Below are 13,540 nucleotides of genomic sequence, written 5' to 3' on the forward strand. Positions count from 1 at the left end.
TGCCCTTTGAAGCATCCGTCAGTCTAATGATTCAGAAAATAACCTTGGGCTATTAAAAAGCAACAGCAAGATGGGCCAGCTGATTGTTTGGGAGCCGGTTGGGGGAAGGGTGTCTTTTTTTTTTGGAAAGGAAGAATTTATTTATTTTCCCTTTTCGTTTTTGCAACAAACAAAAGACACCGTCTTGTTTAGACGGGACTTCATTCCTGAACAAAGTCTGGAATAGCCCCACACAGAAGAAGGTTTTCAAAAACGACAAGAGCTTGGTGATGTTTGTGGCTGGAGAAATAATCTGGGGAGGGGGTTCTGACACCCACCCAACCAGAAAAGTCATCTTCTGCTTTTTAAAGGGCCTGTCTCCGTAGCAGAGTTGGTGAGGGAAGGCACTCACTGAAAACATGGGGGAGAGGGGGACGGTCACCTGTTCTGGGGAGCTGGTGACGAATGATTTCCTCTTCTCCCCAAAACTGTAGGACCCAAGCGAATTTAAGATACATCTACTTTGCAGAGCTGTAGATTAGATTTCTCATAGCATAAAAACACAAGTCAATGTCAATAGGGCAAGTCAGTTTCAACAAGGCAAGTCAATTTCAACAGGGAAAGTCAATTCAATAGGACAACTCAATGTCAGAGGGGCAAGTCAATGTCAACAGGGCAAGTCAATTTCAACAAGGCAAGGCAATTTCCACAAGACAAGTCAATTTCAACAGGGAAAGTCAATTCAATAGGACAACTCAATGTCAGTGGGGCAAGTCAATGTCAACAGGGCAAGTCAATGTCAAGAGAGCAACTCAATTCCAACAAGGCAAGTCAATTTCAATAGAGCAAGTCAATTTCAATAGAGCAAGTCAATTCAATAGGGGAAGTCAATGTCAACAGGGCAAGTCAATTCAATAGGGCAAGTCAATTTCAATAGAGCAAGTCAATTCAATAACAAGTCAATGTCAACAGGGCAAGTCAATTTCAACAAGGCAAGTCAATTTCCACAAGACAAGTCAATTTCAACAGGGAAAGTCAATTCAATAGGACAACTCAATGTCAATAGGGAAAGTCAATGTCAACAGGGCAACTCAATGTCAACAGAGCAACTCAATTTCAACAAGGCAAGTCATTGTCAATAGGGCAAGTCAATTTCCATAGGGCAAGTCAATTCAATAGGATAAGTCAATTTCAACAGAGCAAGTCAATTCAATATAGCAAATCAATTTCAATAGAGCAAGTCAATTCAATAACAAGTCAATGTCAACAGGGCAAGTCAATTTCAACAAGGAAAGTCAATTTCCATAGAGCAAGTCAATGTCAACAGGGCAAGTCAATGTCAACAGGGCAAGTCAATGTCAACAGGGCAAGTCAATTTCAGTGCAATGTTTGTTGGACACATTTCACACCTCCACTTGGCATTCGTCAATCCAACACATACACACCCAGCATGAAAACCCTATATTCAGACAAATGGTTGTCCAATCTCTTCTTAAAAACCTCCAATGTTGGAGCATTTACAACTTCTGAAGGAAAAGCTTTGGCACCCCTGGGTTAATAATTCCTCCGAAAAGCAAGCACGATCCAGGTGTGTCCCAATGCATAGCGAAAAACCCTTTGACTTTTCTTTTTAATCAGGAAAATGCCAGGAAATGTCAAAGCCCTCGTTTCAATTTCTCTGAAAAAGTCTGCCTCAGTCCACTATCTGTAAAATGGGAGCATTCACACAAGCCTTCCCTTGGCTGGACTAATGTACCCCTGAACTCAAAACGGAGGAAATCAAATGTATATCCCATATTTTTAAAACCACAGAAAGAGAATGATGGGAGAGACAAAGGCCCAATTGTCACACAATACATACTTTTGGGGAAAGGTAATGCATGCGCCTAAAACAATGAGGCAACACAATTCATAAAAGAGTGGGTGGGGGTTTTTTCTCTACATGGGGTCACTGCAAACCAGAGCCATCGGCTATGCATAACCCAGCTGTCCCAGAACAGTGGAGCTTCCACAGCCCGTGGCAGTGTATCCCCGAATTCTCATCTGCTAGCAAAGGGGACAGGTGCAAGGCAATGGAAGAGAGAGAGAGAGAGAGAACCTGCCACCATTCAAAAGGGCAAGAAAGGAAGGGAAGGAGGAAGCAGGGAAATATTTCAGTTCCGTTTGGCAGCTGTGTGGTTTTTGCAAATAGATTTTCAACAAGAGCTGAAGGAAAATCACACACAACTGGACAGGCCCTGAGAGCAGGGGGGGAGGGGGAACAAGCCCTTTCCTGTGGCTTGGAAAGTGGGGGGGGGAGCCAAACTCAGACTCTCCTAAACCTCTTTCTCCCCCCACCACCCTTCCCCAAAGGAGGAAGAATGAAGCCCCCCCCCTCCCATCCATTGTGGACTCTCTCTTCCTGCCCTCCCCAACTGACACGCCTGGATTTTTGCATTTCTAAAAAGGGCTCTTGGTAGGCCATTTGCCAAGAAGAGTCCAAACCCAACCCCCTTGGTAACCACACACACACACACACACACACACACACACACACGTCTTGGTTGAGAGATAGGAAAAAAATGCAAGGGAATAATTTACCTACGGAATCAATTTCCAGGAGACGCTGCAAATCCCGTATGCTGTGAATCTCGCTGTGGGCCAGCCTTTCGATCAACTCTTGAGGGATCTCTGCTTCCTTTGAAAAGAGAAGGAGAAAGAGAGCAAGCCCCTCCTGTTAGTCAGTGTTCCTCCAGATCACCTCCGGAGCAGATTCCCTAGTCCTGTCAGATCTCTAGTGAGACTTCCCCCCCCCAAACCATCTCTGGACCAGATCTTGACCACAAGTCTATCAAATTACCAGATCTCTAGTGATTCTTTCTCCAAAGCAGCTCCAGACCAGATCTTGATCTCTAGTCAATCAGATCTCTAGATCTCTAGTGATTCTTTCTCCAAATCACCTCCAGAGCAGATCTTGATCTCTAGCCAGTCAGATCACCAGATCTCTACTGAGTTTCTCCAAATCAACTCCAGAGCAGATTTTGATCTCTAGCCAGTCAGATCAACAGATCTCTACTGAGTTTCTCCAAATCAACTCCAGAGCAGATTTTGATCTCTAGCCAGTCAGATCACCAGATCTCTACCGAGTTTCTCCAGATCACCTCCAGAGCAGGTCCCAAGTCAGTCAAATCTTGAGATCTCTAAGCAAGTTCTTTCTCCACATCACATCTGGACCACATCTTGATCTCTAGCCGCTCAGATCACCAGATCTCCAGTCGGCCTTTCTCCAAATCACCTCTGGAGCAGACCTGCAGCAGATCTTGATCCACTCTTGAAGTGGGATCTTGGATCTGCTTCCAGCTTCCACCTCCAGGGGCTCAGGAACAATGTGGAGAAAGGAAGGGCTGCAGGTTTTTTTTGTTGTTTTAAAAAATTCCTTTTCAACAACCTGTACCCAATAAAACTGCAACCCACCATTAACATTGCTTCCTCCCCCTTTCCCTCCCCCCCCCCACTGTGATATGTGTAAATTCTGTCCTTTTCATTATTTATTTCCCCCTTTAGTGTATGTGTGTGTGTAGGGGGGCGGTATCTTGGAAGGAAGGATTAGCATTCCTTTGGTGGCTCAAATCTTCCAGAAATGCTGGAGGTGAGGGTTTTTTTTTTTAATGCAGCAGGCAGTGCTTTAAGACCATCCCATAATATTGGGGGGGGCTGTTTGGGCACCCCATCCCATTACAATTACAAAACCATCCCATTTACTAAGAGAGGGCTTGCCTTCCGGGGGGATTTAAGTACCTGAAATCAGCCTTCCTAGAAGTATGAGAGAGACAGCATGAAAGAGAGAGAGAGAGAAAGAGAAAGAGAGAGAGAGAGAGAGAAAGAGAGAAAGAGAGAGAGAAAGAAAGAGAGAGAAAGAAAGAGAGAAAGAGAGAAAGAGAGAAAGAGAGAGAGAGAGAGAGAGAGAGAGAGAGAGAGAGAGAGAGAGAGAGAGAGAGAGAGAAAGAGAGAGAGAGAGACTAGAAATCAAGTTGAAATATTCTCAGCACCATTCCACAGGTTATTTCCTCCTCTCACTCCCCACTTCCAAAAATATATATATATATGGCACCAATCCTCTTTTCCAGCTTTTTTTATTATTATTATTATTATTTGAATTCTCTGGACTTCATGGAGCTCGTTCTACATGAATGGGAGAAAACAACCCAGAACTTTTCTTTTTCTTTTCTTTTCTTTTTTTTCTCTCTCTCCTTTGCCCCATTGTTATTGTTGTTTTTAATTGCCCAGCCTAAGGGAGAGAGCTTTGACCCAAAGCAACTCTTTTTCTTTTTCTTTCTTTTTTTGTGGTCTATAGCAGGAAACTTGCAAGAAAATATCCATATTTGTAAAATATGCTCCCTTCCTTTGTCTATTTTAATTTGGTCTCTGACCGCAATAAAGGCTTATTGCAAGAAAATAAAAGTTTCAGCCTGCAAAAAAACAAATAAATAAATAAATAAATAAATAAATAAATAAATAAATAAATAAATAAATAAATCAAACAAACAAACAAACAAACAAACAAACAAACATTCCTGGCTCTGGCTTCACACTTTTCTCCCCCTCCAAAATTTCCCTGAGTGGGGGAGATGGGTGGCCCGTGTCCTAGAAGGGCCCGAAATGCTACAGGTTGAAAATCAACACACTACTACTACTACACACATACACAAACACACAAACCACTTCGTTTTTATTTTTATTTTTTTTTCTCCCAGCACCTCTTCTGAAGAGCCAGAAAACTCAGCTTGCTTGCCTTTTAAAATATACTCCCTTTCCCCTCTTCTGGCCACTGAATTCCCACGCTCCGCGATGGCTACCAGAAACCATTCCCCAATTTGAGGAGTGGGGGGGGTGTGGAAATCCCACCGTTGGGCTCCGTCTTTACGTTCCTATTCTCCCAGGCTTCCCCCCACCCACCCCAAAAAAGCAGCAATTATACCCAGCTAACCCCAAAGGGCTTCGCTCACACAGGAACCCACACTCAAACCAGCTTCCTAAAACTAAGCCAGGATCTACCTTCAAAAAAGCACCGAGTCACAAGCCTATGCACTGCCCCCCCCACCCCCACCCCACCTCACTCCTCCCCACTTCCCCCTCCGGCTCCTAAAAAACGAACTACGATTTTCTCCTTCGCCCGCTCCCCTTACCCCACACTCCTGTAGGAGGAAAAACTCTGAATCCCTTTACCTTGGGGGGGGAAAAAAACCCCACCTGGGTTCAGCGAGTCGTCTGAATGCGGTCCCTGGGCGGGGAGGGGCTTGGGGGAGTTGGAAACGAGCCCCTTTCCAAAGGCAAAAGTCCTAACTTCTAAGCAAAACGCGCCAGAGTCAAAGCCGGGAAAATACAGTTGGGTCTTTCCCTCCGCCGCCAGTCCCTGTGGATAACCTTATAAAGTGAATTTTCAGAGCGGAGGGGAGAGAGGGAGGGAGGGAGGGAGGGGGGGTTAACACGCGGTTGCCTCTCAGAAGGGGCAGCTGGTATATACTGTGGTGGCTCCCTTCCCTTCTCCTATTTTAGCCATTTCGTGGTAGTTTCCCCCACACACACACACACCAGGAGCAGGAAACTGGGCTTATGCAAGCCCACTCGTTTTTTTCCACTTTCCACCCTACCTCTCCAAACCAGGCCCAGCGTGGCGTTGGCCCAAAAAAAAAAGAGAAAAAATGAAAAAGAAACCACACACGCGCGCGCAAAAAAAATCCCACACACGCCTCGCCTCGCCAGGCGCGTTTTCAAGCCTCCCCCACTACTTTCCTTGCACGTCTCCACGCGCGCCAGAAGAGACGCAAGGCAGGGTGAAACGGACAGGGTTAGGGGATTGAGGCGACCTAGCTACTTAGTCCGTGGGGCCGGAGGGTCGCGGGAAGGACGAGGAAGAGGAGGAAGAGAAACCACGCTGTTTTGGAGAGGGGTGGGTGGGTGGGAAATGGGCAGTTTTCGCCGCGCGTGGAAGGGCTGCCTTCCTTCCTTCCTTCCTTCCTTCCTTCCTTCCTTCCTTCCTTCCTTGCTTGCTTGCTTCCTTCCTTCCTTCCTTGCTTCCTTCCTTCCTTCCTTCCCACGCCACCACTTGGGAGTAATTTGGGGAAGGGGAGCTCGGCTCTCTTCTTCTTCTTCTCCACCCGGAGGGTCCAAGGTGAAGTCAAACCCATGCACGGGAGTGGAGTGAGTGGGTGGGTTTGCAGGTGAAAGGTAGAGACAGGTCGAGAGGAGGAAGAGGAGGAGGAGAGAGAAGGAAGAACGAGCAAAGATGCAATTGGTAAAAATAATAATAATAATAATAATTGGTTTTGGAATCAGTTGGAGATTTTAAAAGGAGGATGGTGGGGGGGAATCTTCTCCCTTTCCTTCCTTCCTCCCCTTTCCCCCCCCCTCTCTCTCTCTCCCTCCCTCCTTTCTTGCCCAGGTGTGCACCTACCTCTGCCAACACGAGGTAGCAAAAGCCTATAACCCAGAATGCTGCGCTGATCCTCATTGCGGGCTCATCACTGTAGTCGTCCACACGACTCAACGGTGCAGCGCAGGAGGCGCACCCCCCCGCCTCCTTGGGTTGGGAAAATAACAACCATCCCTCAAGGGGGGGGGCGAGGGAGCCACCACCGGCGCTGGGCGGAGGAGGAAGGGGGGCAGTCGTCCTCCGAGCTCGGGCTTTGGGCAGAGGTCTCCTCCTTAAATCCCCTATGACATCTAAAAGGTCTCTCCGGCGGTTGGCTCCCGGGGGGGTGGGGGTCTCTCCTTGCAGAGGCGAGAAGAGGGAAGCTGGGTGGTCGGTGGTCCCTTTTAGCGCTGTTCCCCGCTTCCGAAAGCCAGAAAAACAAGAGGGGCGGCGAAGAAGGGAAGGAAGGCGCTTCGGCAAGCCGGACGCCCCGGAGTCTCCTTTTTTTTTTCTCCTTTCCTTTCCTTTCCTTTCCTCCTTTCTCCAAGGTGCCACCAGCGCTTCCTCCGCTTCTTCTGGAGCTGCTGTTGCTGCTGCAGCTGCTTCGGGCTTCTTCTTCTTTTTTTGGATAAGCAACGAAGCGGTCAAGTCAGGGTCTACATCTTGGCCGGGATGGCGACGAAGTGAAAAAAGCCGAGCAGAGAAGAGGAGGAGGAGGAGGAGGAGGAGGAGGCGCGAGCCGGCCCGGCGTCCATCACCTGTCTGCGAGCCGTTCGCCCTTTCCCAGACAGGGGGAAGAGTTCCCAGTCCCTCCTCTCCCTCGGTTCCCCCACCCACCCCTTCCCTCCCTCCCTCCCTCCCTCTCTCTCTCCCCACCCCTTCCAAATACCCACCCACCCAAGAGCAGCAGGCGGTAAAGCGCAGCAGCGAAGGGGAAAAGAGAAGCCGCGGAAGAAACGTTGTTGGCTTCTTTTCCCCCTCAACACACACACACACACACACACACAAAAAGGAGGGGAGGAAGAAGGGAGGAAAGAAAGAAAGAAAGCGAGAAAGCATCAAATATAACCCAAGAGGGCGCACTGCAGCCTTCCTTTTCGCCCGGACTAGGCGAGGGAATTTTTTCCAGGAAGGACCGTCAGGTGATCCGAGAGCCTTCCTCCTCCTCTCTCCTCCTCCTCCTCCTCCTCTTCAACGCGGCCGGCCTCGCTTCCCCGGGAGGAGAGGAAGAGGAGGGTGGGGGGAGTGGGCCGCCGGCTAGGCATCCGCGTTTTATTTTTATTGATTTATTTTTTCGCAGAAGAACCGAAGAGGCTTGAGATCAAAGGGTTTCGGCAGGGGGGGGGGTCGAACGCGGAGGCTTCGGAAGCGAAAGCGGCTCGGATTCACTTTCACTCCCTTTCCCTTCCCCCCCCTCGCCCCCCCCCAACGCCTTTCGCTTTCAGCCGGCTGCTGCTGCTGCAAAGGCTTGGCTCGGTTTGGGTGTTTTGGGGGGAGGGGGGAGGGAATGTGTTTGTGGGGTGGGTGGGGGGCGGTGGAATCGCGCAAACAAGGGATGGGTCCGCTGGGGGCATTTGGGGCGCGGGGGCAGGCGGAGGGCATCGGGTGGGAGGGGGGGAAAGGGAAATTTCGGGGAGGGGAGATGGGAGAGGGATGCGCTGGAGAGATCCCTGGGGGAGAGGCGCGCCGCCATAGGGTAGGGTAGGGTGGGGTGGGGGTGGGTGGGGGGGCGGCGCCCTCCTCCTGTCCCAAGCGAGGCACCTCCTTCCTTCTTTCCTTCCTTTCCCCCCCCCCCTTCCCCACCCCGGGCAACGCTCCACCCTGCTCGGTTCCCACAGCAGGCAGCCCCAGCGCGAACGACCGAGGCGTGTGGGGGTTTTGCTGCAAACGCAGTCCGGCGCGCCAAGGCTGTCGCGGGCTGTGGCAAAGGAGAGAGGGGGGGGAGGGAGGGAGAGAGAGAGAGAGAGAGAGAGAGAGAGAGAGAGAGGAAGGGAAAGGAAGGGAGAGGGGGAGAGGGAGAGGGAGGGAGGGAGAAGGAGGGAGGGAGGGAGGGAGAGAGAGAGAGGGAGAGAGAGAGAGAAGGATACACGCCTCCGGGCGCTGCACCAAGGTGGCACGCCAAGGCGCGCGGGCACCCCCGCCCAAAAGCGAAGAGAGCGCGGGGTAGGGCAGCAGGAAGGAGAGAGGGGTGGAAAGCGCGCGCCTTGCAAAGTGCCCCCAACTACTTTGGGGTGCCATGCGCCAAGATGCGGGGAGACCGCCACCCACCCATTTCTCTCCTCCTCCTCCTCCTCTTTTTTCTCCTTCTCTCCCTCCCCTGGTCCCGCGTTCCTCCGCAGCCCCGGCGGCGAAAGAAATCAGGCGCCTCTTCGCTGGGAGAGGGGGGGAGGGTGGCTGTGGGGGGGGGGGAAGGTGGCTGAGCAGGTTCCCCACCCACCCCCACCCCACCCGCCGTGGCACCCTTAAGGAGCCCACCTGCTGCTTATCTAGGCGGAGGAGAAAACGCCATGGTTACCAGGAGGCGGTGGCACTTGGCGGCCAGACTCGGGTGGGGGGAGTGGAGGGGGAGACTATTTTCCCTGGGGGTGGGGGGGTGGGGAAGGAAGGTATGCTTTCCCACGCGCGCTTTCCAGTCCCCGCGTGGGTCGCACCGGGTGGCGGAGGACATCCCAGCTTATTCTGCGGAGCGAAATCAGCCAAGCTTTAAACGAGTCAGGATTGAGTATCCCACCCTTGCGCTGGAAAGATGGATGGGGTGGGGGGTGGGGGTTGAGGGTGAGGAAAGAGGAGATGTCCTCTGGGTTCCCCCTCTCTCCGTTGCTTTCTTCTTCTCCTCCTTTTTTTTTTTTAAATTCCCCGTAGCCTTCCTTAGGTAGAGAAACAGATGGGCGCGCAAGGTGTTTGGAGAGCTGCAGGCGTGCAAACCTGTTTCTGGAGCCCCTCCCTCTCCCTCCCCCTCCCCCCCCCCACCCAGCGGGGGTTCCCCAGCCTTGCAGCCTCCACCCCCACCCCAGTCTTGGGGGCGTGGGGAGAGGGGGGGGCGGGTCAGCAATCCCGGGCTTGTTTGTTTTATTCGGTCCTAAATAAGAATAAAGGAACGTGCGCCGCGATGAAGCTTTGATCTCCAAAGCGAAACGCCCCAGTTCCAATCTTCGGAGTCGGAACGGTCCGTTTGTAGAGGGGAAGGTTTTGACTTTCCAAAAACAAAAAAACAGGTTGCCTGAACTGTCTTTCTTTCTTTCTTTCTTTCTTTCTTTCTTTCTTTCTTTCTTTCTTTCTTTCTTTCTTTCTTTCTTTCTTTCTTTCTTTCTTTCTTTCTTTCTTTCCTTCCTTCCTTCTTTATTTATTTGTTCATTCATTCATTCATTCATTCATTCTCCAGTTCTGGCGAACCGGCAGCAGAAATTTTGAGTAGTTCGGAGAACCGGTAGTAAAAATTCTGACCGGTCCCACTCCCATCTCTTCTCTGCCTCCCTTGATCGAGAGGAAATGGGGATTTTGCAGTAACCTTCTCCTGCCACGCCCACCAAGCCACACCCACCAAGCCACACCCACCAAGCCACACCCACAGAACCGGTAGTAAAAAAATTTGAATCCCACCACTGAGGAAACCCTATGCCCGTGAGGGCGAACCTATGGCACGTGTGCCAGAGGTGGCAAGCAGAACCCTCTCTGTGGACACGCGAGCCTCCTGCCGGCCAGCTGGTCTTTGGGTCTCTGCCATGCACGCAGGGAGTGTGTGCGGGGGGCCACATGCGCATCGGTGAGGGGCAGGGCACATGCGGGGGCCACGTGTGCGTGTGTGGGGGTGTGAGGCATGCATCGTGTGAACATTGCATTTTGGGAGTTTGGGCATGTACGCACACTTTGGACACTCGGTCCAGACAAATGGTTGTCCAATCTCTCCTTAAAAACTTCCAGTGATGGAGCATTCGTCTACATTTCCTCCTAAGGTGAGAACTCCGCCTTCATTGCTTCTCTGCCTTTGAGGTCTTTGAAGGGGAAAGGTGGCTTGGCATCTTCTCAGCTCTCCCTCTCATTGCAACTGTGCGGATTTTTCATACAATACAAACAGAAGATCGCAAAAGGGAATGGCATGACCCCGGGACAATGGAACCGTCATATAAATGCGAGCCTGTTGAATTTTTGATCATGGGACCATGCAACGGTCATAAGTGGGAGAAACGGTCCTCAGTCATATTTTTTCCAGTGCCGTTGTAACGTTAATGAATGGGCGCTAAATGGAACTGTTGTAAATCATGGTCTACCTGTCAAATCCGTGCAATGGCCCCATTTGTAGGACAGGAAAGGAGAAATGTTTCTCTCCCACTTGAGGCCTCTCAATTTTGGATCTGACGTCAACGGGAGCTCCTTGGATTTCGGTCTATCTTAGGGGTGATTGGATCTGGGCCAACGAAACTCAAAGTCAATTGCCTTATTCTTCGGTTACATATTAATCCCGCCTCCTATTGATTCGGCCTCTCCTTCCCCGTCTCAGGAGCCAACAACTTACCGCGGTCCTTGTTAAAAATTAATTTTTGGATACTTTCTCCAATATCCACGGCATCTTAGTTTCAGGACACAGTTCTTATTTTATTTTATTTATTTATTTTTCCTTGCACACGTAAATGGATTTTTATCGGCCAACCCATGAGACGGTTTGGTCTTTCAAGGCCCAATTAAAAAGCACGAGTCCAATTGGTTGGCTAAGTTTTAATTTAACCTGTCTTTGATATTGCCCAGGTGAGTGATGGAATCCTGGCTGAAACATCCTGGTTGCATACAGGTAGTCCTGGACTTACGACCATTCGTTTAGTGACTGTTCAGATTTACAATAGCACTGAAAAAAATAACTTAGGACCGTTTTTCGCCCTTACGACCATTCCAGCATCCCCGTGGTTACATGTTCAAAATTCGGACGCTTGGAAACTGCCTCGTTTTTATGACGGTGGCAGCGTCCTGGGGGTCATTGATCTCCTTTTACGACCTTCTGAAAAGCAATGGGGAAGTCAGATTCACTTAACAACCGTGTTACTCACTTACTAACGGCAATGATTCACTTAACAACCGTGGTAAGAAAGGTGGTAAAAGGAGGCAAAACTCACTTAACAAAACACAACTCATTTCTGTGCTTGGCGAGAGAAATTCTGTGCTCCATTGTGACAACTTTTGGGGTGACTGCTGGGCCAAAGTCACCCAACTAGCGATGTAAAAAAGATGTGGAGACTCTAGAAAGAGTGCAGAGAAGAGCAACCAAGAGGATTAGGGGATTGGAGGCTAAAACATATGAAGAACAATTGCAGGAACTGGGTATGTCTAGTCTGATGAAAAGAAGGATTAGGGGAGACATGATAGCAGTCTTCCAGTATCTCAGGGGCTGCCCCAAAGAAGAGGAAGTCAAGCTATTCTCCAAAGCACCTGAAGGCAGGACAAGAAGCAATGAATGGAAACTCATCAAGGAGAGAAGCAACTTAGAACTAAAGAGAAATCTCCTGACAGTTAGAACAATTAACCAGCGGAACCACTTGCCACCAGAAGTTGTGAATGCTCCAACACTGGAAGTTTTTTAAGAAGATGTGTTAGATAACCATTTAACCATAAGCAGGGGGTTGGACTAGAAGACCTCCAAGGTCCCTTCCAACTCTGTTATCCTATCTCTGATGCTTAACGTGGGGACTAGAACTCACCGTCTCCTGGTGATTGGTACCCAGCTGGCTTTCGTGCTTAAGAAAGAACTAGAAATCACCATTTCCTGGCGTCTTATCAAGTCTGGTGTTTTAACCACTAAAACCAGACTCGTTCCTTTGCAAATTTTGCTCTCCCTCCTCTGTTGTTGTTTTTTTTTCATCTGTAAAATGGGTATAATTCTGCGGTGCTGCTTTTAAGGACGTTAAGGGAGACTGGTTTTGGACGGTCAGAAATGCTTTGGAGCTGTTACAGTGGAAAGGGCAGAGAGCAAGTGAGGCCAGACAGCTATAAACTGCACACCTCTTAATTTAGAATTGTACCATCACAGCAATGTACGTACCCGTCATGCCAAGCTCTCAGGGATGTGGTTAGTCGTGTGTGTGTGAACCAGCTTTTTTTTTTCCCCTCCTGCCTGCAAAAGCCTGCAAATGCAGGTAGTCCTCGACTTACGATGGTTCAAATAGCGACTGTTCCAAAAAGTTCCAACAGCACTGGAGAAAAAAGTGACTTGCCTCCATTTTTCACGCTCACGATCGATGCAGCATTCTCCCCACACACACACACACCATGGTCACACGATTTATATTCGGATGTTTGACAACTGATTCACATTTATGACGGTGGCAGCTTCCCTTTTTGCGACCTTCTGACGGCCAAAGTCAACGGGGAATCCAGATTCACTTAGCAACCGGGTTACTAATTTTAACCCCTGCGGCGATTCACTTAAGAAACGGGGCAAGGAAAGTCGTAAAAAATGGGGCGAAAGTCACGGAACCCGCGTCTCGCTTAGCGACCTGAATGATGGGCTCCCAATAATGTGGCCGTAAGTCGAGGACTACCTGTAAAAGCCGCTAGGCCCTCCCACATGGTTAGTTCAACAATCCCTGAAAGTGGATTAAATGCCACGACGCAACCAAAGACGAGTAAACTCCATTCGGAGGGCGGAGGATTCAGCTGTAAAATGTAGAATTTTCTCCCTGCCTTTGGAAGAAGCAGCGTTGCTTTCCCCCCCCCCCCCCAAAAAAGTAGATATTTCATTCTGTAGCTTTAACACTTTGGGGCATGCAGTTGCTTGTTCCAACTTTAAAATAAAAAACTTTTTGAAAAAAAAGCATTTCTTTCAATGGAGCCCCTTAAAAGTCCCACCGGCCCTTCCTTCCTTCCTTCCTTCCTTCCTTCCTTCCTTCCTTCCTTCCTTCCTTCCTTCCTTCCTTCCTTCTTTCTTTCTCCCTCTCTCTCTCCCTCCTTCCCTCTCTCTCCCCCTCTCTTTCCCCCTCCCTTCCTCTCTTTCCCTCCCTCTCTCTCCCCCTCCTTCTCTCCCTCCTTTCCTTTCTCTCTCCCTCCCTTTCTCTCTCCCTTCCTCTCTCTCTCCCTCCTTCTCTCTCACCCTCCTTCCCTCTCCTTCCCTCTCTCTCTCCTTCCCTCTCTCTCCCTCCTTCCCTCCCTTTCTCTCTCTCCCTCCCTCTCTCCCCCTCTTTCCCC

At 49.9% G+C, this 13,540-nt stretch overlaps 1 protein-coding gene across 1 annotated transcript in view; it reads right to left on the bottom strand.

Annotated features, from left to right (window-relative positions):
• Positions 1-5,214, bottom strand: part of PDGFA (platelet derived growth factor subunit A) — a gene marked incomplete at its 5' end in the record, with an annotated part of 60,580 nt that extends 55,366 nt beyond the window's left edge. The window contains 2 exons of the mRNA XM_087878577.1: positions 2,560-2,656; positions 5,185-5,214. Coding sequence (XP_087734703.1) covers positions 2,560-2,656; positions 5,185-5,214 — 127 coding nt within the window. The remainder of the gene's footprint in view (positions 1-2,559; positions 2,657-5,184) is intronic.
• Positions 5,215-13,540: the final 8,326 nt, after the last annotated feature.

This window comes from Pantherophis guttatus, chromosome 14 (genome assembly GCF_059756535.1).
Source record: "Pantherophis guttatus breed Tessera chromosome 14, ASM5975653v1, whole genome shotgun sequence".
Classification (NCBI taxonomy): domain Eukaryota; kingdom Metazoa; phylum Chordata; class Lepidosauria; order Squamata; family Colubridae; genus Pantherophis; species Pantherophis guttatus.